Genomic DNA, 21,813 nt, shown 5'->3' on the forward strand with positions numbered 1-21,813 from the left:
CTGGTGAAGAAAGAATTTCTGAAATCTGCAGAGAATTCACACACGAGGCATAAAAGAAAATGCCAAAATACACACTCACAGTTGAGGGACAAGACAAACCTTTCTGGTAGACTCAGGTGCCACAGAATCAGTTATCATGCAGAAAGATATCAGCCCAACCCCAAAACTCAGCGGCAGGTATGCAAAGACAGTGGACGCATCAGGCACTCACGTCATAGAGAAGTATACAGCCCCACTCTCATGTCAGGATAACGTTGAGGGAAAGATTAAACATTCATTTCTGCTGTCAAAACGCTGTCCTGTGACCCTGTTAGGGAGAGATCTAATGTGTCAACTCCGCATAGTTTTGGTTCCACTCCACAAGATATTGTTGTGAGGAAAATTCACCAAACAAATTCCTTTGTTGAACACGGTGGGGACGACCTCGTGTCTGCTTATCAGTGGAAAGTGTCCTGAGACAACTTGTGATGTGATTTGGTGCTAAACAAATAAAACTGAATTGAATTGAATCATCTATTCAGTGATCTGCTGACATCTGATAGAGCTCACTTAAAGACAGTGGTGGACAGTTTGAGGTACTTGTACTTTGAGTATTTCCATCTTGTGCTGTTTTATACTTCTACTCTCCGACAGCTCAGAGGGAAACGTTTTACTTTTCACTGTGTAGAAAATTGACATCAGGAGGGTTTTTACAGGCAGAAGCACGACTGTGGTGGAAAACCACACAGCAGCTTGAGCTGAGCGTCGATCAGCAGCAGCAGCCTTATCTGTCCGCCGCAGGGGCTCATGGGAGGTCCCAGGACCTGTTAGGAAGCACGTGGCCCTCCTGTGATCTCTCAGCTCGTCCTGGTTTGGCCTCAGCTGCATCAGAGCCACACTTCTCCCCAGGTTCACCAGAGGAAACACCACTGCACAAAATGCTTCTCCTCCCAGCTGCTGCTCTGTGCTGCCTGTGTTCAGGTGAGTGTTTCCAGCCAATCGGGAGCCAGAAAAGTCCACCTTTCACCCACACTGTCGCGCTGACCTTCGTCTCTCTGTCTGTGTCTCTGCAGCGCTGGCAGCCATGGCAGCAGAGCTGATTCAGAGTGATTTAACATTGACCAGGAGAGTTGGTGAAGAAGTCTCCTTCAGCTGTGGAGGAACTGACCAGTGTAGCACTGATTATGTTTACTGGTACCAGAAGAAAGACACAGAAACATTCAGAGTGATTCTTGATATTGACAGGAGGGATGGTCAAGTTTATTCAGGTTACAATCATCCTCAGAAAGATGATTTCTCAGCTGTGAATAAACAGAACGGCTGGGATTTGCAGATCCAGAAAGCTAAACTCGGTCATTCAGCCTCCTACTACTGCTCCTGTTGGAAGAGCGATCTCCACAGTGAGAAATGATCCCTGCAGCCTGAACAAAAACCAACAGATGAGCAGATGTCAAACAGTGTTTGTGACAGGAAGAGAGCAGTAAACCACAGCCCAGGTTCACATATTTCAGCTCCATCTCAGCCAGAGGCACAAACACACTGAACTGACAGATTCATCTCATATTAGATTCATTCAGATTTCCATCAGATGTTCCAGCAGGATTTCTGTAGTTTGACACAGTGAGGACAAACGAGCAGCACAGAAACACCATGAAATGATTTGTGGAATCAAGGATGGACTGGTCATTGGGAGGATCAGGAGGTTTCCCAGTGGCTGTTCCACAAACTGAAGCAATGAAGCAACAAACAAACAAATAAACAAACATGCTCACAGAGGGAACATATTCATACAGATGTCATGTTAACAATGTTCACCATGTTATTTTAGCATGTTAGCATGCTAATGTGACCCACTGTCTCTACATCCACTGCCTGCAGGAATCTCTTTACCTCCCCTGAGACTCTGCGGTGTGTTTCTGATGTGTGGTGGGGAGTCGTGAGGAGAGGAGGAAGCATCGGACGCAGAGTTCTGGATTGTGGTCGAGACCTGGTCGCTCTCTATTGGCTGACAATGACAGCTCTTGTCTCTGCTGCTGGACACCACAGTGGCTCCTGAACTCCAGGTGTGGAGACCCTTCAGGGAACCAGTGTGTCAAAGTTAGTTTGTGGGGACGAGTTCAAAGTGATGAAGAAGGTGAATGTTCGAGTCATCACAGCTACCAACATGCTAACCTGGACGAGCTGCAGGACAAAGTTAACACTCTTCAGCGGAGTTTGATGCTCAACAAGCAGCTTTCACAGTTTCTGACAACCGACAACATGATGTGAAAAGTCGGAGGAGCACCAGAGTTTTTAGAGTTCATCCTGAGGGGAACATGAATGTCTGAACCACATTCAATGGTCGTCCATCCAACAGCTGAGATACTTCAGTCTGAAGATAAAACATCAAACTTTCATGAAGTTCATCCTGGGAATAAGACAATGATTATGAGGATGCAGCGTTATATGGCGAAGGAGGAGATATTGGTGCTATCTAAAAAGGAGCGCACACTCAGATATGAGCAGATGAAACTCCAATTGTTCCCTGACCTAACGTCGGATATGGCCAAGCAGAGGGCAAAGTTTGGAGAGATTCGGGAGAAGCTCAGGACTGCGGGCGTGAAGCATGGAATTATTCACCCGGCCACCCTAATCATTTTGAATGGAAACGATACGCGGAGATTCACGGATCACCAGAAGGCGGAGACTTACTGGGACTCTGCGGATAAATCTCTGAAAGCTGACTGAACTGCACTATAGGTTAGTTTCATGCAAAGCCAAATAAATATGGACTTTGACTTTTGAGATGGCGTTAAGTATACTGCACTTACTGAGACATTGTGTTGGATATATGTGCGTGCGTGTGTGTGTGTGTGTGTGTGTGTGTGTGTGTGTGTGTGTGTGTGTGTGTGTGTGTGTGTGTGTGTGTGTGTGTGTGTGTGTATGTACAAGGCTGAGTGTTGCGTGGGTGAGTGGATGCGTGTGGGGGTGGGTGGTTGGTGAGGGTGGATGGTTGGGCGGGGAGTGCTTACGTTGTATGTTTTAGAGGTTTTGTTCAGACTCAGAGGATTGGTCTGATTATTGTGAGAATAAGTTATATTGGTTAAAACTGCTCCTGGTGTATACCACTAATGTATAGCTTTATTTTACCACAAAAGGGGTTGAGGTTGGGTCACCTGAATATCTGTAGTCTACGTCAGGAAGTTGATGAAGTTTCTGAAATTCTGACTGAATACAAATTACATGTACTTGCAATATCAGAGACACACCTGAATCCGGCAATAAACCTGTCACGCGGCATCAGAGAGGCCAAGAAGCTGTACTCCAGGAGGATAGCTCATCGCTTCAGCGACAGCAGGGATACGCAGAGCCTGTGGCGAGGGATACAGACCATCACGGACTACAAGCCCCCACCGCAGACCTGTGACAGCTCCACCCCCCTGCTAAATGAGCTAAATGACTTCTTTGCTCGCTTTGAACACACAAACAACAACACACCTGCACAGAAATCCCCATCCCCTCCCGGCGAACAGGTGTTGACGCTGTCCCCGGACAGTGTGAGGAGGACACTCAGCAGGATCAACGCTCGCAAAGCTTCTGGTCCTGACAACATTCCTGGCTGTGTGCTGAGGGACTATGCCGGAGAGCTCACGGATGTCATCACAGACATCTTCAACATCTCGCTGAGCCAAGCTGTTGTCCCCACATGCTTCAAAACCACCACTATCATCCCTGTCCCGAAGAAGTCGTCGCCCTCCTGTTTCAACGACTACCGTCCGGTAGCACTCACTCCCATCCTCGTGAAGTGCTTCGAACGGCTAGTGTTGAAACACATCAAGACTGTCCTCCCACCCTCCCTGGACCCCTTCCAGTTTGCATATCGGCCAAACCGCTCGACCGATGACGCCACTCCACTGCCCTCCACTCAGCCCTAACACATCTGGACAAAAAAGACTCTTACGTCAGAATGCTGCTCATAGACTTTAGCTCAGCATTCAACACAATCATCCCGCAACAGCTCATTACAAAACTGGACCAGCTGGGATTAAACACCTCACTGTGCAACTGGCTGCTGGACTTCCTGACTGGGAGACCTCAGGCAGTTCGGGTCGGCAGAAACACATCCAGCACCACCACACTGAACACGGGGGCCCCCCAAGGATGTGTGCTGAGTCCCCTCCTCTTCACTCTGCTGACCCACGACTGCACACCGTCGTACAGCTCCAACCTCCTCGTCAAGTTTGCCGATGACACAACTGTGGTGGGTCTCATCAGCAACGACGACGAGGTCCAGGTGAGCCGCCTGGCCTTGTGGTGTGAACACAACAATCTCTCTCTGAACGTGGAGAAGACAAAGGAGATTGTTGTGGACTTCAGGAGAAGACGCCCCCAGCATGCCCCTCTCACCATCAATGGTGCTACGGTGGAGAGGGTGAGCAGCACCAAATTCCTGGGTGTGCACGTCACTGAGGACCTCTCCTGGTCCACCAACACCACATCGCTGGCCAAGAAAGCGAACGAGCGCCTCTACTTCCTCCGCAAACTGAGGAAAGCTAGAGCCCCGGCCCCCATCATGCACACCTTCTACAGAGGCACTATCGAGAGCGTCCTGACCAGCAGCATCACCGTGTGGTACGGCGCCTGCTCCACGTCCTGCAGGAAGAACCTCCAGCGCATCGTGAGAGCAGCGCAGAGCCTGTGGCGAGGGATACAGTAGGTGGCGATATGGCACCGGAAGTACTTATACTGATCGTGGCTAACGTGTTGACTTTCACCGTTATTTATAACGCGTTGTTGTACAACAAAGTCGGAGTGAATCACCAGAGTTTGTATGTGGATAAAGTTTAAGGAAACTTTCGGAATGTTTCACCACGGACGCATCTCCTGTTGAAGCAGTCAGAATAGACTCTGTGCTGCTTTCTTTGTTTGAACGTTTGGAATCTGAATCATCTGTTGTTCTGCGAAGCTAATGAAGCTAACTTAGCTTGCTAGCTGGAAACACGGACGTGAACGTAGCAGCACATCAGAGTGAGCCAACAGTTTTAACAGAGTGTGTCTGGAGGAAAAGTTGCTGTGAATCAGTGAAAATGTCTAAAGTCCAAACGCTGAGAGCTTTTGTGGAGCAGCGACTAACTGCGGCTGCTGAAGAGATAATTGAGCTGTTTGAAAGAACGATAGCAGAGTACGAGGAGGAACTTTGTGTCTCACACTACCTACTCCGATACAGTAGGTGGCGATATGCACCGTGTACGAGTTGCAACCTGCCATCAAATCCCATTATAACAACAAAAGACATTGCACCGGAAGTACTTATACTGATCGTGGCTAACGTGCTCACTTTTTCCGTTATCTATCACGTGCTGTCGTACAACAAAGTCGGAGTGAATCACCAGAGTTTGAATGTGGATAAAGTTTAAGGAAACTTTCGGAATTTTTCACCACGGACGCATTTCCTGTTAAACCAGTCAGAATAGACTTTGTGCTGCTTTCTTTGTTTGAACGTTTGGAATCTGAATCATCTGTTGTTCTGCGAAGCTAAAGAAGCTAACTTAGCTTGCTAGCTGGAAACACGGACGTGAACGTAGCAGCACATCAGAGTGAGCCAACAGTTTTAACGGAGTGTGTCTGGAGGAAAAGTTGCTGTGAATCAGTGAAAATGTCTAAAGCTCAAACGCTGAGAGCTTTTGTGGAGCAGCGACTAACTGCGGCTGCTGAAGAGATAATTGAGCTGTTTGAAAGAAGGATAGCAGAGTACGAGGAGGAACTTTGTGGACAACGAAAACTACTGGACGCTGTTTTCCAGCCTGAAATCCGGTTACACAGAGCAGGTTTGACTCTTTACTGCTTATTCTCACTGCAAACTGCTGGAAACCTGCTGACATCCTCTCATTTGACTAAGAGTTCAACTTCTATCGAGGCTCTCAACATGTAATATATTAATGAAAACCTTGAAAAGATTACAAACTAGGGCTGGGCGATATGGCTGAAAACTAAATCACGATATAAGGGTTTCATATCGGTTGATATCAATAATTAATGATATTTTTATGACCTATCTCAAATAAGGACCAGGAGAAAAATATATTCAATTTAAACATTTTTATTTTAAATTTAACCTTCCTCTGATTATAATCCCCTCAGCTATCAAGGCAGAAAGGAAAGGAAATGAACACAACCATGGAAAACACTCAAATAATACATGTAAATTAAAGTGTAAACATGTAAACAGAGAAACCTGAGAAGTTTTCTTTACTGCAGGTTTAGTGCAGGAAGTTCACAAGCTGATTCACCTTCTGCTGAATAAAATGTTTTCAGATATGTGCAGTGTTTTGTAAACAAAGCAGAAACTGAGGTTGACTTGACATCTGTAACATACAAACAAACAAACAAACAAACAAACAAACATGATGACAGCACAGTAACACTGACTGAACTATAAAACCAGCCTCGACATATGAACAACTTTAGTCACTCTTCTTACTCTAAACATACATGAACTATTCAATTATATTTTTATTGCAAGTGTGTTTAAAAACAACACGTGTAAGAGATGTTTATAACCTGGCTTCTCCTCAGTGCTCAGTGAAGCATGTCTTTAGCTATATGATACGCCGCTGCCTCCGTTACGTCTTCGTGCCTTTTAGATGATTTGTCATCAGGCACTGAAGCAGATACCTCTGCATGGCGGTCAGCTGCTTGTGCGGTGGTGCTGCGGTTGCAGATGTTGTTGGATGTTAGTGAATACGGCTGCGTTCGTGGAGTGAGCGTGGCTAAGGTGGTTAAACAAGTTTGTGGTGTTACCGGTCTTGGTGGGGACGACAGTCTTGCATAAGTTACAGACCACATTGGTCTGACTACGGTCCGACTTATAAAATCCAAAAAACTCCATACTGGCGAGCTGACTTTCCCTGTTTTAGAATTAAACATGAGACGACGAGCTGGTGCAACCGAACTTGATACTAGGGATGCACATGGTTAACTGTTTAACCGTTAACTGATAACGGGAACGGTAACCGATAAATACTAACGGTCAATTTTGTTTTTTAGCTATGTCAATCAACTCATGGGGGCTTGTCAAGTTCGTAAGTTCGTGGCTATTACAACGGACTGCTGGACCGCGCTCACAACAGAGAGCTACGTGACAGTTACATGTCACTGTATCGATGAGTACTGGAAAGTTAATTCTGCCGTCCTGTTAACGCAGAGCATGCCAGGTAGACACACAGCTGATAACCTCACAACTAAACTGGTTGATGCAGTGGAGACGTGGGGACTTAGTGGGAAAGTGTCCGCATGCGTCCACGACAACGCGCGCAACATCGTGGCAGCCAACTCTCCCGGATGGGTCAGCTGGGACTCGATCCCGTTTTGCACATACACTGCAGCTGGCGGTAAATGACAGATTTAATGTGTTTGTGCATCGTGTTATTGTTGCAGCGAGGCGGCTTGTCAGGCACTTCAACCACAGCACACCTGCATGCAAGGCACTGGAGGCCAAACACGACCAAATGCAACTTCCGAAGCACCAGCTTATTGTGCGCAATTACGCACAAAACACACGTTACATTATCTCCAGACACGCCGCGGGTCGTCCAGGTTTACAGTAAAATGGTTCGGAATGAAGCCGCATCATCCAGATAAACATTGAGCTCCATCAGAACTGTTTAAAAATCTGATTTCAGAAGCTAAAACTTCATTTTGGAAATAAACCAGAACACACAATTAAAGAAATCACCAGCGCGCTCGCTCTCGACATAATTTAAAAAGCAATAGGAGACGATTGAAGCCTACAGCACTGTTAATTATCTAAATCTTGTAGCTTTTTTTTTTACATTTTAGAGGAGTAATCTATTTGCCGTCATTGTAAATCTGCAGTGCCAAGTCAGTGTCTCTTTGATTCCAGCCTTTCCTAACATGGAAAGCCTTGTCGGAATGGTGGGACGTTTGTGTGTCGGAATAGTGGTATTTCGGGATGGTGATATGTCTAAATGGCAGTATGACGGAATATCAGCATGTAAGGGCATTTAAATCTTATCGGTTAACGGTTATTAATCGTTAAAGGGCGTCGGTTAACGGTCATAAAAAAAATTTAAAATGTGCATCCTTACTTGATACTGTTACATGATTGGCTTGTTAGCGTGTCACTCCCATTGATCAGTGATTACTCCCTACGCTGCTCGGTTACCTGAGAGCGAGTGCCTTTGTTCATGCAACCAACCTCGCTTTGCAACTTCTGCTTTCTTCCAACGAAGAAAAAAAAAATTGTCAAATGTTTTATCAAAGACATTTTTTACTGATATTGGTTACGTGTCCTTTACGTGTACTTGATTAATGCTGATTAATGCGGATAAAACCAAGGAGCTGGTTGTGGACTTCCGTTGGCGCCTGCACTCTCCCCCATCACCAGTGAACATCCAGGAAAGGGACATTGAGATGGGACGTCTTATAAGTACCTGGGTGTTCATCTGAACAACAAGCCGGACTGGACTCATAACACCACTGCATTTTATAAAAAAGGACAGAGCAGACTCTACCTGCTCAGGAGGCTGAGGTCTTTTGGGGTGCGGGGGGCACTCCTGAAGACCTTCTATGACTCTGTTGTGGCCTCTGCCCTGTTCTATGGTGTAGTCTGCTGCATCACAGCAGCTGACAGGAAGAGGCTGGACAAACTCATCAAGAAGGCCAGCTCTGTCCTGGGATGCCCTCTGGAACAGGTGGAGGAGGTGGGGGAGAGGAGGATGACAGCCAAGCTGTCCTCCAGGACAGACAATGACTCCCACCCCCTCCAACACACACTCACTGCACTGAGAGCTCCTTCAGTGACAGGATGCTACATCCAAAGTGTGTGAAGGAGAGGTATCGCAGGTCATTCCTTACTGCAGCTGTCAGGCTTTACAACAGAAGCTGCTCCAAGTAATCAGTACAATAATATGTTTACAATCTGTGCAATAACTGAACTGAACATGTGAAACAATCTGTGCAATATTTCGGTACATAAAAGTCTGTGGGTACATAACAGCCTGTAAATACTATTTTCCGATACACAACAGTCTGTAAATACTATTTACTATTTTTTTAGGATGACATTTCTCTTTCTATCCCATCCTTTTGTATATACTTGCTGTGTGATAAATTGTTGCACTTGTTGTCTTTTATCATTCTGTTCACTTTATTGATGCTGCTGTGAAATTGGAATTTCCCCTCGCGGGATGAATAAAGGCATATTGAATTGAATTAAATTGAATTGAATTGAATTGAATTGTGTCTATCGCGAGACATATTGTTATTGTTTTATCGCCCAGCCCTACTCTCAATATATAATATATTAATGACAGCCTTGAAAATATTACAGACATAAGGTTTGTTGGGCTTCAGTGTTTCTGCTGTATAGTGTCGTCTCTGTCTCATGTGAGACAGTTTTGTCTGTACTGAAGTTCCAAATGAAAGTAGAAAACAGTCAAAGATGATAAAGTATGTTCAGTATGTTTGTCTGAAACCACTGAATTGATAGAAGATGTTGGCCGTGTCATCCAGCTCTTATTACCACACTGTTATTTTATGGCGTTTCTGCTCTGATGAAATGCAAAGTGCACGATATGTTTGGGGTTTGTTTTAGTTTGAAAGACTTCTAAATATGTTCAACATCTCTCCACATTTAAGAAAGCGGTGCTTTAAATGTGAACAGGAAATGACAGTTTTCTAAAACGTGTGTCTGTGTTTCATGATCCTCCACAGACGTCCAGCAGCTGTTGGTGAGTCAAGAAGAGGATCCTCCTGAGCAGCAGGACTGTCTGGACAGTGTGGACCAGGAGGACCCACCAGAGCTGCCACACATTAAAGAGGAACAGAAGGAACTGTGGACCAATCAGGAGGGAGAGCAGCTCGGAGGGCTGGAGGAGGCTGATATCAGTAAGTTCACACTCATTGTCCCTGTGAAGAGTGAAGAAGAGGCTGATGAAGAGGAACCTCAGTCCTCACAGCTTCATCAGAGACAAACTGAACCAATGAACACAGGATCTGATGGAGAGGACTGTAGAGGACCAGGACCAGACAGGAACTTTAATCCAGATCATGTACAACCAGCTACTCATGACAAGACTTCAGACTCCTCTGAATCTGAGACGGACGACAGTTGTGAGTGGGAGGAGAGCAGGGAACCTCCATCAGGTTTAAAGCCTCTGCAAAACAATGAAGTATCTGGAAGTGATATGGAATGTAATAGTGGAAAAACCTCAGTCAGCTCTTGTGCTACAAGCCCTGGCTCAAAGGAACATCTGCAGAAACACAATGGAATCCAAACAGGGGAGGAACCCTTCAGTTGTTCAGTCTGTGGTGTAAGATTCACACACAGCTCATCTTTGACCTCACATTTACGAGTTCATACGGGAGAAAAACCTTTCACATGCTCAATTTGTGAAGCTAATTTCAGTTCCAGAAGCAATTTGTCCAGACACGTGAGAATGCATAACAAGGAGAAACCATTCAGTTGTACAGTTTGTGGTAAAGGATTTGCACAAAATTCACATTTGAGAGAACACTTGACTGTCCACACAGGAGAGAAACCATTCAGTTGTACAGTTTGTGGTAAAGGATTTGCACAACAAAAATATTTGAAAAGACACTCGACTGTCCACACAGGGGAGAAAGCATTCAATTGTACAGTTTGTGGTAAAGGATTTGCACAAAAATCACAGGTGAGAGCACACTCGATTGTCCACACAGGGGAGAAACCATTCAGTTGTACAGTTTGTGGTAAAAAATTTACACGAAAATCATATATGATGGGACACTTGACTGTCCACACTGGGGAGAGACCATTCAGTTGTACAGTTTGTGGTAAAGGATTTGCACAGAAATCACATTTGAAAGAACACTTGACTATCCACACAGGGGAGAGACCATTCAGTTGTACAGTTTGTGGTAAAGGATTTGCACAAAAATCACATTTGACAGAACATTTGACTGTCCACACAGGGGAGAGACCATTCAGTTGTACAGTTTGTGGTAAAGGATTTGCCCGAAAATCACATTTGAGAGAGCACTTGACTATCCACACAGGGGAGAGACCATTCAGTTGTACAGTTTGTGGTAAAGGATTTGCACGAAAATTACATTTGGGAGAGCACTCGGCTGTCCACACAGGGGAGAAACCATTCAATTGTACAGTATGTGGTAAAAGATTTGCACAACATGGAAGTCTGAGACGACACTTGACTGTCCACAAGCCGACAAACCATTCAGTGGTACAGTTTGTGGTAAAGGATTTGCACGAAAATCACATTTGAGAAGACACTTCTTCATCCACACGGGATGAAGCAGGATGATGACATTGAAAGCGAGATTTGGCTCAACACCGATAATTTCAAAACTGTGAAATGGACACTAATAAGTTGTGCTTCATCGTTTCATCTGAGGTGAAGCCACATGGTCATCTTAACTCTGGTTTGTTTGTCTACATGTGCCTTTTGACATTACGTGTCGGGCTGTGTACCAAACCAGTTGCTTATCTGGACAGATAACTAAGTAAACTTTGTGGTGCTTGTCAGCCATGACGTGTTTCTCAACCATGAACAGGTTGTTTACTGAACGCTGTGAGAGTAAAAATAACCCCACATATCTCAGTGCAGATCCAGCAGTGTGTCCGTCCCCATCATGCAACTTTCTGAAATGCTTTGGTTTCATTTTATACAAAACCTCATCGGTTTGCTAAAACATCAGGTCACTGTTTGTTTGTTGTGTAATGGGAATTCATGTTATTCATCTTCTCTTCTACTGAATCATAAGCATTCACTGTTTTAAAGCCAAATGAAGAACCATGTCATATGATTAGGTGTGTGTGTGTCATAATGTGCTGACCATGACACCACGTACAGTATGTTATTATGCACTGATGAAGTGAACCTGTTGTCCTGACTGTACAACACATTATGACGTGCCTATTGTGCTGACATTGTTCTGATGAGAGAACAAAGTCATCCTGTCTACGAAGATAATGTATTGTTGATAATCTGACAGCTTCTCCTGCTCCGGGCTCTTTCTTGTCATCTCACACTCGAGACAGCAGGGAGGGAGTCCGTCTGCAGGCGTCAGAATAAACTCTGAGAACAAACGCCTCTGTACTTTTTAGTCCAAAATTGCCAGAACAAAGTTGGCGTTGTCGGCAGGATCACCCATGAGGTGACGTTCGGGACTCAGCGCTGAAGGTTTTAAGTCTGATCAGCTGGAGTCTGACATTTGAGGACCGATGCCCACTGACTGTGTGTGATCCGCAGAACTTTTTCTGGCACACAACCTTTCTGGTGAGTAAATTTGGAAGCCGTAAAAGGTCCTCACCACCTTATTTCACAAGCCATTCAACATCTGAAGTCAACACAAAAAAACTGGTGAAGAAAGAATTTTTAAAACCTACAGAAAATTCACACACGAGAAAAGAAAATGCCAAAATACACACTCACAGATGAGGGACGAGACAAACCTTTCTGGTCAACTCAGGTGCCACAGAATCAGTGATCATGCAGAAAGATATCAGAATCAGAAATGCTTTATTTATCCCCGGAGGGAAATTGTGTTAGTTGCAGTGCTCCTTATAAGAATGGAATTAAAATAAAACTAGAAAAGAAAGACAGAACTATATATATAGTATCAGCCCAACCCCAAAACTAAGCAGCAGGTATGCAAAGACAGTGGGTACAACAGGCACTCATGTCATAGAGAAGTATACAGCCCCACTCTCATGTCAGGATGATGTTGATGGAAAGATTAAACATTCATTTTTGCTGTCAAAACGTTGTCCTGTGACTTTGTTAGGGAGAGATTTAATGTGTCAACCAGGCATAGTTTTGGTTTCCACTATCCAGTGGATAAAGACAGCCAATTTTGGTTTGCGCTTTGATTTGAATCCAAAATATATACTTTCTTGTGGCTCTGTCAAGGTTACAAATTGACTGCTTGACTTGATCAGATGCATAACTGTGTTGGCATTTCTGGCTCAGCTTGAAAAGGTTTTCATTTCTATTTTACAAATAAATATTTTCATGTCAGCATCAACAATCGTGTCCTCCTCAGCTCCCTGCTCTGTGGTGTCCCTCAGGGGTCGGTCCTCGGACCAGTCCTGTTTCCTCCGGCTCATTTCTTCAGGTGCTTTCAGGACGTGTTATCTCACTGTTATGCTGATGATACACAGATCTATTCATCTGCTAAACCCAATAACCTCAACCAACTGTCTTCTGTCCGTAATTGCGCTGCCACCAAAGAATAGATGTCTCTTAATTTCCTCCGCCTCAACTCTGACTAAGCAGAAACCCTTATTTGTCCTGATACAACTGATTTTTCTCTGCAGTTGATCAGTTTATTGGTGCATTTCACTCTAACATGCAGCTGTCAGGCTCTTGACTAGAACCAGCCGACGGTCTACATTATTCCTGTTCTTGCTCCCTCCTTTGACTTCCTGTAAAATTTGGAGTAAACTACAAGATCCTGTTGATTAATCCTCTGGAATCATCTTCCTCATCTATCAGAGCTGCTGATTTTTTCTAAAAACGCATATCTACAGGCAAATCTTTTCATAGATCTTTGTTCTGGGCTTCGTTTTTTTGTTGTTTTTGTTGTCTGGTCTGTTTCTCATTGTGCTGTTTTATATTTTGTTTTTACCTAATTTGTTTATTCATTTTTTTTCCTTTTCATGTGTGTACAGCACACAAAATTGCTGTATAAATAAAGCTTTACTTGTAACAATGATGTGACTCTGAAAGCATGATAAAAAAATTCAATGCTCCATGACATTAATGTGCACTGAACAGACTTTGTTTTCCATTTCCATTTGACCTCAAAGAAGTAAGGAAGTGAAAGCCAACTTGTTGTTTCTCATCCACTGAAGCTGCCAAGACAAAGGAGAGAAAAGGCAAAATGGAGGCAGCGCGAAAGAAACCAGAGCAGGAAACAAATCAGAAAAATGGACAAGAAAGGACGTTTGCGTTAACTGTCATGATTATTTATTCTGTACATATTTTTTTCACAAGCTACATATCATCCAAACAGACTGATACTAAAACGGCATTTTGAAGGTAGACACTATCAGACTAACTTCATCGTTGTCTCAGCAACACGTTTTCTCGAAGTGTGAAGCGAACATTTTAAGTTAGTAGATAATAAACAGTGGCCAGATAAGATGCAAACATTAGATTTGGACTGTTTGTAGGGTTGTCTTATTTAGACATGTGCAAGCAGTAATCAATCAGTAATGTGTTTGTCTTAAAAATGGCCAAATAGAGATGGTGGAGCTGATGGCGTCCTCTTAGGAGACCGGAAGTGTTTACCTTTTCATACCACTGGTGACATAATTGCAGTGAACCATCAGAGTCTGTATGTGTAGATTAACCAGTTTAAATGGGCTTTTTGTACAGGTTTAACTCCTGACTCATCTCCTGTTAGCAGGAATGCTAAAGGAAGTTAGCATAGCTTGCTAGCAGTAACTGGCCACAGACAGAACTCACACACAGCGCAAGTTAGAGAAGCTTCAACAGAGACCAAACTGTATTTTCCACGGACTCAAAATGTCCAGATAAACCTGTCAGAACAGACTCTGTGCTGTTCTCTTTATCTGAAAACGTTTAACATCCGAATTATGCCCTGTTGTCCTGTGAAGCTAAAGAAGCTAACTTAGCTTGCTAGCTGGAAACACGTGGACGTGAACGTAACAGCACATCAGAGTGAGCCAACAGCTTTAACAGAGTGTGTCTGGAGGAAAAGTTGCTATGAATCAGTAAAAATGTCTAAAGTCCAAACGCTGAGAGCTTTTGTGGAGCAGCGACTAACTGCGGCTGCTGAAGAGATAATTGAGCTGTTTGAAAGAACGATAGCAGAGTACGAGGAGGAACTTTGTGTCTCACACTACCTACTCCGATACAGTAGGTGGCGATATGCACCGTGTACGAGTTGCAACCTGCCATCAAATCCCATTATAACAACAAAAGACATTGCACCGGAAGTAATTCTACCTAACGTGGCTAACGCGCTCACTTTTCCAGTTATCTATCACACGCTGTCGTACAACGAAGTCGGAGTGAATCACCAGAGTTTGTATGTGGATAAAGTTTAAGGAAACTTTCGGAATTTTTCACCACGGACGCATCTCCTGTTGAAGCAGTCAGAATAGACTCCGAGCTGCTTTCTTTGTTTGAACGTTTGGAATCTGAATCATCTGTTGTTCTGCGAAGCTAAAGAAGCTAACTTAGCTTGCTAGCTGGAAACACGGACGTGAACGTAGCAGCACATCAGAGTGAGCCAACAGTTTTAACGGAGTGTGTCTGGAGGAAAAGCTGCTGTTAATCAGTAAAAATGTCTAAAGCTCAAACGCTGAGAGCTTTTGTGGAGCAGCGACTAACTGCGGCTGCTGAAGAGATAATTGAGCTGTTTGAAAGAAGGATAGCAGAGTACGAGGAGGAACTTTGTGGACAAAGAAAACTACTGGACGCTGTTTTCCAGCCTGAAGTCCGCTTACACAGAGCAGGTTTGACTCTTTACTGCTTATTCTCACTGCAAACTGCTGGAAACCTGCTGTTATCGGAGCTCTCAACATATAATATATTAATGAAAGCCTTGAAAATATGACGGACATAAGGTATGTTGGGCATCAGTGTTTCTGTTATATAGTGTCGTCTCTGTCTTATGTGAGACAGTTTTGTCTGTATTTAAGTTCCAAATGAAAGTAGAAAACAGTCAAATATGATGAAGTCTGTGCGATGTGGTTATCTGAAACCACTGAATTGATAGAAGATGTTGGCCGTGTCGCCCAGCTCTTATTACCACACTGTTATTTTATGGCGTTTCTGCTCTGATGAAATGCAAAGTGCACGATATGTTTGGAGTTTGTTTTAGTTTGAAAGACTTCCAAATATGTTCAACATCTCTCCACATTTAAGAAAGAAAGTTTAAATGTTAACAGGAAATGACAGTTTTCTAAAAGGTGTGTATGTGTTTCATGATCCTCCACAGACGTCCAGCAGCAGTTTGTGAGTCAAGAAGAGGATCCTCCTGAGCAGCAGGACTGTCTGGACAGTCTGGACCAGGAGGACCCACCAGAGCTGCCACACATGAAAGAGGAACAGGAGGAACTGTGGACCAATCAGGAGGGAGAGCAGCTTGGAGAGCTGGAGGAGGCTGATCTCAGTAAGTTCACACTCAGTGTCCCTGTGAAGAGTGAAGAAGAGGTTGTTGAAGAGGAACCTCAGTCCTCACAGCTTCATCAGAGACAAACTGAACAGATGAACACAGGATCTGATGGAGAGGACTGTAGAGGACCAGGACCAGACAGGAACTTTAATCCAGATCATGTACAACCAGCTACTCATGACAAGACTTCAGACTCCTCTGAATCTGAGACGGATGACAGTTGTGAGTGGGAGGAGAGCAGGGAACCTCCATCAGGTTTGAAGCCTCTGCAAAACAATGAAGTATCTGGAAGTGATATGGAATGTAATAGTGGAAAAACCTCAGTCAGCTCTTGTGCTACAAGCCTTGGCTCAAAGGAACATCTGCAGAAACACAATGGAATCCAAACAGGGGAGGAACCCTTCAGTTGTTCAGTCTGTGGTGTAAGATTCACAAACAGCTCATCTTTGACCTCACATTTACGAGTTCATACGGGAGAAAAACCTTTCACATGCTCAGTTTGTGAAGCTAATTTCAGTTCCAGAAGCAGTTTGTCCAGACACAAGAGAATGCATAACAAGGAGAAATCATTCAGTTGTACAGTTTGTGGTAAAGCATTTGCACGAAAATCACTTTTGAGAGTACACTTGACTGTCCACACAGGGGAGAAACCATTCAGTTGTACAGTTTGTGGTAAAGGATTTGCACGAAATTCAAATTTGAGAGTACACTTGACTGTCCACACAGGGGAGAAACCATTCAGTTGTACAGTTTGTGGTAAAGGATTTGCACAAAAATCAAATTTGAGAGTACACTTGACTGTCCACTCAGGGGAGAAACCATTCAGTTGCACAGTTTGTGGTAAAAGATTTGCACAAAAATCACATTTGAAAGGACACTTGACTGTCCACACTGGGGAGAAACCATTCAGTTGTACAGTTTGTGGTAAAGGATTTGCACAAAAATCACATTTGAGAGAACATTTCTTCACCCACACGGGAGAAACCATTTAGTTGCAGTGTTTGTGATAATAGGTTCATTGTGTGCTGGTGAGAGCAGTGGAAGTAAATGAATCTGCAGAGATGCTTGTTGAGCCAACTTTTCCAGCAGGATTACAACATTGAAAGCAAGATTTGGCTCAACACTGATCATTTCAAAACGGTGAAATGGACGCTAATAAGTTGTGCTTCATCGTTTCATCTGAGGTGAAGCCACATGGTCATTTTAACTCTGGTTTGTTTGTGTCTACATGTGCCTTTTGACATTACGTGTCGGGCTGTGTACCAAACCAGTTGCTTATCTGGACAAATAACTAAGTAAACTTTGTGGTGCTTGTCAGCCATGACATGTTTCTCAACCATGAACAGATTGTTTACTGAACGCTGTGAGAGTAAAAATAACCCCACATATCTCAGTGCAGATCCAGCAGTGTGTCCGTCCCCATCATGCAACTTTCTGAAGTGCTTTGGTTTCATTTTATACAAAACCTCATCGGTTTGCTAAAACATCAGGTCACTGTTTGTTTGTTGTGTAATGGGAATTTATGTTAACCATCTTTTACTGAATCATAAGCATTCACTGTTTTAAAGCCAAATGAAGAACCATGTCATATGATTAGGTGTGTGTGTGTCATAATCTGCTGACCATGACACCACGTACAGTATGTTATTATGCACTGATGAAGTGAACCTGTTGTCCTGACTGTACAACACATTATGACGTGCCTATTGTGCTGACATTGTTCTGATGAGAGAACAAAGTCATCCTGTCTGCAAAGATAATGAATTGTTGATAATCTCACAGCTTCTCCTGCTCCGGGCTCTTTCTTGTCATCTCACACTCGAGACAGCAGGGAGGGAGTCCGTCTGCAGGCGTCAGAATAAACTCTGAGAAAGACAACAAACGTCTCTGTACTTTTTAGTCCAAAATTGCCAGAACAAAGTTGGCGTTGTCGGCAGGATCACCCATGAGGTGACGTTCGGGACTCAGAGCTGCAGGTTTTAAGTCTGATCAGCTGGAGACACGTGAGGACCGATGTCCACTCACTGGCGTGATCCAGACAACTTTTTCTGGCACACAACCTTTCTGGTGAGTAAATTTGGAAACAGTAAAAGGTCCTCACCACCTGGACTGTGCTGTCATAGACGTATTAACAGGGCAGGTTTTGGAAACCGCTGTAGAGTCTGTGACTCATCGATACAGCCCCTGTGCACATTAATAAAGCTTTGAATGTTACCATCAATGATCGTTTAGTTTTAGGTTTGCAGTTCTAAGAACGCAGAGGGTTAGAATAATTTTACATTACACTCTCACTAGCATAAAAAAAAGTGGCTAGTTTCGTCAAAACAGTGAAATTAAGGTTAAATGGGGAAAAAACTTTCAAGGAAACTAAGTAAATATCCACATTTGATTGGTTGAAGTAGTAATAAATAAAAATAAAAATCCAAGGTCCTCACAAATCCACCTAAAGAAAAGAAGAAACTGAAAATCTAAAACATTTTTTCTCCTTTTTCCTTTTCAACAATGGCTTCCAACAGCAGTAAAGATAAAGCATCTGAAAAAGTACCTCTGATGTGTTCTCCCAATATTTGGTTAATGATCACAAAATATGATGAACAATGTACTGACCAAATTAACAGTGATGGACTCATCTAGTTATGACGCAAGGGCTGAGACGGCAGACCACACAGCAGATAAGTAAAAACACATCCACTAACATGCAGAATGGTGGCTGGGTGGTAACACTGTCACTTCACAGCTTGATCGAATCCTGTGTGTGTCCTCCACCATGCCTTTGGTGCCTGCTGCTTGAGGAAAAATAAGGGCCTTTCTGTGTGGAGTTTGCTTGTTCTCCCCGTGTTCACCTGGGGTATCCTCCATAGAAATACCCCCACTAAAAACATGCAAGATCACCACCTGACCAATGTTGACAAACAAGAGCTGGGTCCCTGGGCGCCGGTCGACTGGCAGCCCACCACTCCTGTTCTGCCGTGGAGGAAGGACTGACCATGGATGGTTCAAAAAGCGGGAAAGAATTTCACAGATGCATGGCTTGTGCAGTTTCCTTCTCAAATCTGCATGTTGTGTGTTCAATGTGACAAATAAAGGAATTCTTCTTCTTCTTCTTCTTCTTCTTCTTCTTAAATAGACACACACAGCAAGAAACGCCTTATTTCACAAGCCATTCAACATCTGAAGTCTACACAAAAAACTGGTGAAGAAAGAATTTCTAAAACCTACAGAAAATTCACACACGAGAAAAGAAAATGCCAAAACACACACTCACAGATGAGGGACGAGACATAACCTTTCTGGTCGACTCAGATGCCACAGAATCAGTTATCATGCAGAAAGATATCAGAATCAGAATCAGAAATTCTTTCTCTAGGACTTAGGACCTTGGATAAAAGCATGCAACGAGGCCTCCGGGTGGGGAAAAACATCAGATCCTGATGTGGATTTCCACCCGCATCTAAAGCTGCACTGACAAAGGTTTTCTACTGCAGTGACCTCGGTAGGGACTGTTGAGCTCATTCCAGAAACAGATTTCCAAACAGCCACAGAGGTAAAAAGGTTTTTATTTATTTATTCTTTGGCAATCACACTTTCATAAAGGATGTCTCTGAAATTCCTGAGTTAAATCAGGTTCCGTCATGTTTGTGGGCGAAACACAAATGTGATGTGTATGATTAGGGCGTCAAACCGGTTGTGATCACACCAAAATCCTCCTGCAGACCATGCAAAAAACAATAGTCTTTGAAAAAAGATGCAGTTGAGGGCATCAAACCAGTGTTTGAATCCCTCCTTGAAGCAAGAGTGATCATTCCATGTGAAAAATGTCCTGTGTGAACACCAATCTTTCTTGTCAAGAAAATCAGAGATGCTTTGCAACCTGATGAGTGGAGATTTGTACAAGACCTGCAAGCAGTAAATGCTGCAATCCACACGTGCACCAAATGTCCCGAATCAACACACAATCCTCTCTCACGTTCCATCCAACAGTAAATGGTTCTGTTGACCTTGCAAATGCATTTTTCAGTATCCCAGTGGATAAAGACAGCCAATTTTGGTTTGCGCTTTGATTTGAATCCAAAATATATACTTTCTTGTGGCTCTGTCAAGGTTACAAATTGACTGCTTGACTTGATCAGATGCATAACTGTGTTGGCATTTCTGGCTCAGCTTGAAAAGGTTTTCATTTCTATTTTACAAATAAATATTTTCATGTCAGCATCAACAATCGTGTCCTCCTCAGCTCCCTGCTCTGTGGTGTCCCTCAGGGGTCGGTCCTCGGACCAGTCCTGTTTCCTCCGGCTCATTTCTTCAGGTGCTTTCAGGACGTGTTATCTCACTGTTATGCTGATGATACACAGATCTATTCATCTGCTAAACCCAATAACCTCAACCAACTGTCTTCTGTCCGTAATTGCGCTGCCACCAAAGAATAGATGTCTCTTAATTTCCTCCGCCTCAACTCTGACTAAGCAGAAACCCTTATTTGTCCTGATACAACTGATTTTTCTCTGCAGTTGATCAGTTTATTGGTGCATTTCACTCTAACATGCAGCTGTCAGGCTCTTGACTAGAACCAGCCGACGGTCTACATTATTCCTGTTCTTGCTCCCTCCTTTGACTTCCTGTAAAATTTGGAGTAAACTACAAGATCCTGTTGATTAATCCTCTGGAATCATCTTCCTCATCTATCAGAGCTGCTGATTTTTTCTAAAAACGCATATCTACAGGCAAATCTTTTCATAGATCTTTGTTCTTCATTTTTTTGTTGTTTTTGTTGTCTGGTCTGTTTCTCATTGTGCTGTTTTATATTTTATTTTTACCTAATTTGTTTATTCATTTTTTTTCCTTTTCATGTGTGTACAGCACACAAAATTGCTGTATAAATAAAGCTTTACTTGTAACAATGATGTGACTCTGAAGGCATGATAAAAAATTCAATGCTCCATGACATTAATGTGCACTGAACAGACTTTGTTTTCCATTTCCATTTGACCTAAAAGAATTAAGGAAGTGAAAGCCAACTTGTTTCTCATCCACTGAAGCTGCCAAGACAAAGGAGAGAAAAGGCAAAATGGAGGCAGCGCAAAAGGAACCAGAGCAGGAAACAAATCAGAAAAATATCTGCATGAACAAGAAAGGACGTTTGCGTTAACTGTCATGATTATTTATTCTGTACATATTTTTTTCACAAGCTACATATCATCCAAACAGGCTGATACTAAAACGGCATTTTGAAGGTAGACACTATCAGACTAACTTCATCGTTGTCTCAGCAACACATTTTCTCGAAGTGTGAAGCGAACATTTTAAGTTAGTAGATAATAAACAGTGGCCAGATAAGACGCAAACATTAGATTTGGACTGTTTGTAGGGTTGTCTTGTTTAGACATGTGCAAGCAGTAATCAATCAGTAATGTGTTTGTTTTTAAAAATGCCCAAATAGAGATGGTGGAGCCGACACCATCCACTTTAGGAGACCGGAAGTGTTTACCTTTTCATACCACCGGCGATATATTCGGAGTGAACCATCAGAGTCTGTTTGTGTAGATTAACCAGTTTAAATGGGCTCTTTGTACACGTTTAACTCCTGACTCATCTCCTGTTAGCAGGAATGCCAAAGGAAGTTAGCATAGCTTGCTAGCAGGAACTTGGCGGAGACAGAACTCACACCCAGTGCAAGTTTGAGAAGCT

The 21,813-nt window shown here is 43.4% G+C and overlaps 1 protein-coding gene across 1 annotated transcript; it reads left to right on the forward strand.

Moving 5' to 3' along the window:
* Positions 1–5,614: 5,614 nt before the first annotated feature.
* Positions 5,615–12,159, forward strand: LOC139338731 (zinc finger protein 19-like). Its single transcript, XM_070973978.1, has 4 exons — positions 5,615–5,786; positions 9,694–10,412; positions 10,653–11,118; positions 12,086–12,159. The coding sequence occupies exons 1-4, from the start codon at positions 5,615–5,617 to the stop codon at positions 12,157–12,159; spliced, it is 1,431 nt and encodes a 476-aa protein (XP_070830079.1).
* Positions 12,160–21,813: the final 9,654 nt, after the last annotated feature.

Source organism: Chaetodon trifascialis, chromosome 11 (assembly GCF_039877785.1).
Source record: "Chaetodon trifascialis isolate fChaTrf1 chromosome 11, fChaTrf1.hap1, whole genome shotgun sequence".
Classification (NCBI taxonomy): domain Eukaryota; kingdom Metazoa; phylum Chordata; class Actinopteri; order Chaetodontiformes; family Chaetodontidae; genus Chaetodon; species Chaetodon trifascialis.

Coding starts and splice junctions, on each gene's coding strand:
- LOC139338731 (XM_070973978.1), top strand. CDS start 5,615: ATGTCTAAAGCTCAAACGCTGAGAGCTTTTGTGGAGCAGCGACTAACT. Junction 5,787..9,693: donor AATCCGGTTACACAGAGCAG/GTTTGACTCTTT, acceptor GATCCTCCACAG/ACGTCCAGCAGCTGTTGGTG. Junction 11,119..12,085: donor AGGGGAGAAACCATTCAATT/GTACAGTATGTG, acceptor TGTACTTTTTAG/TCCAAAATTGCCAGAACAAA.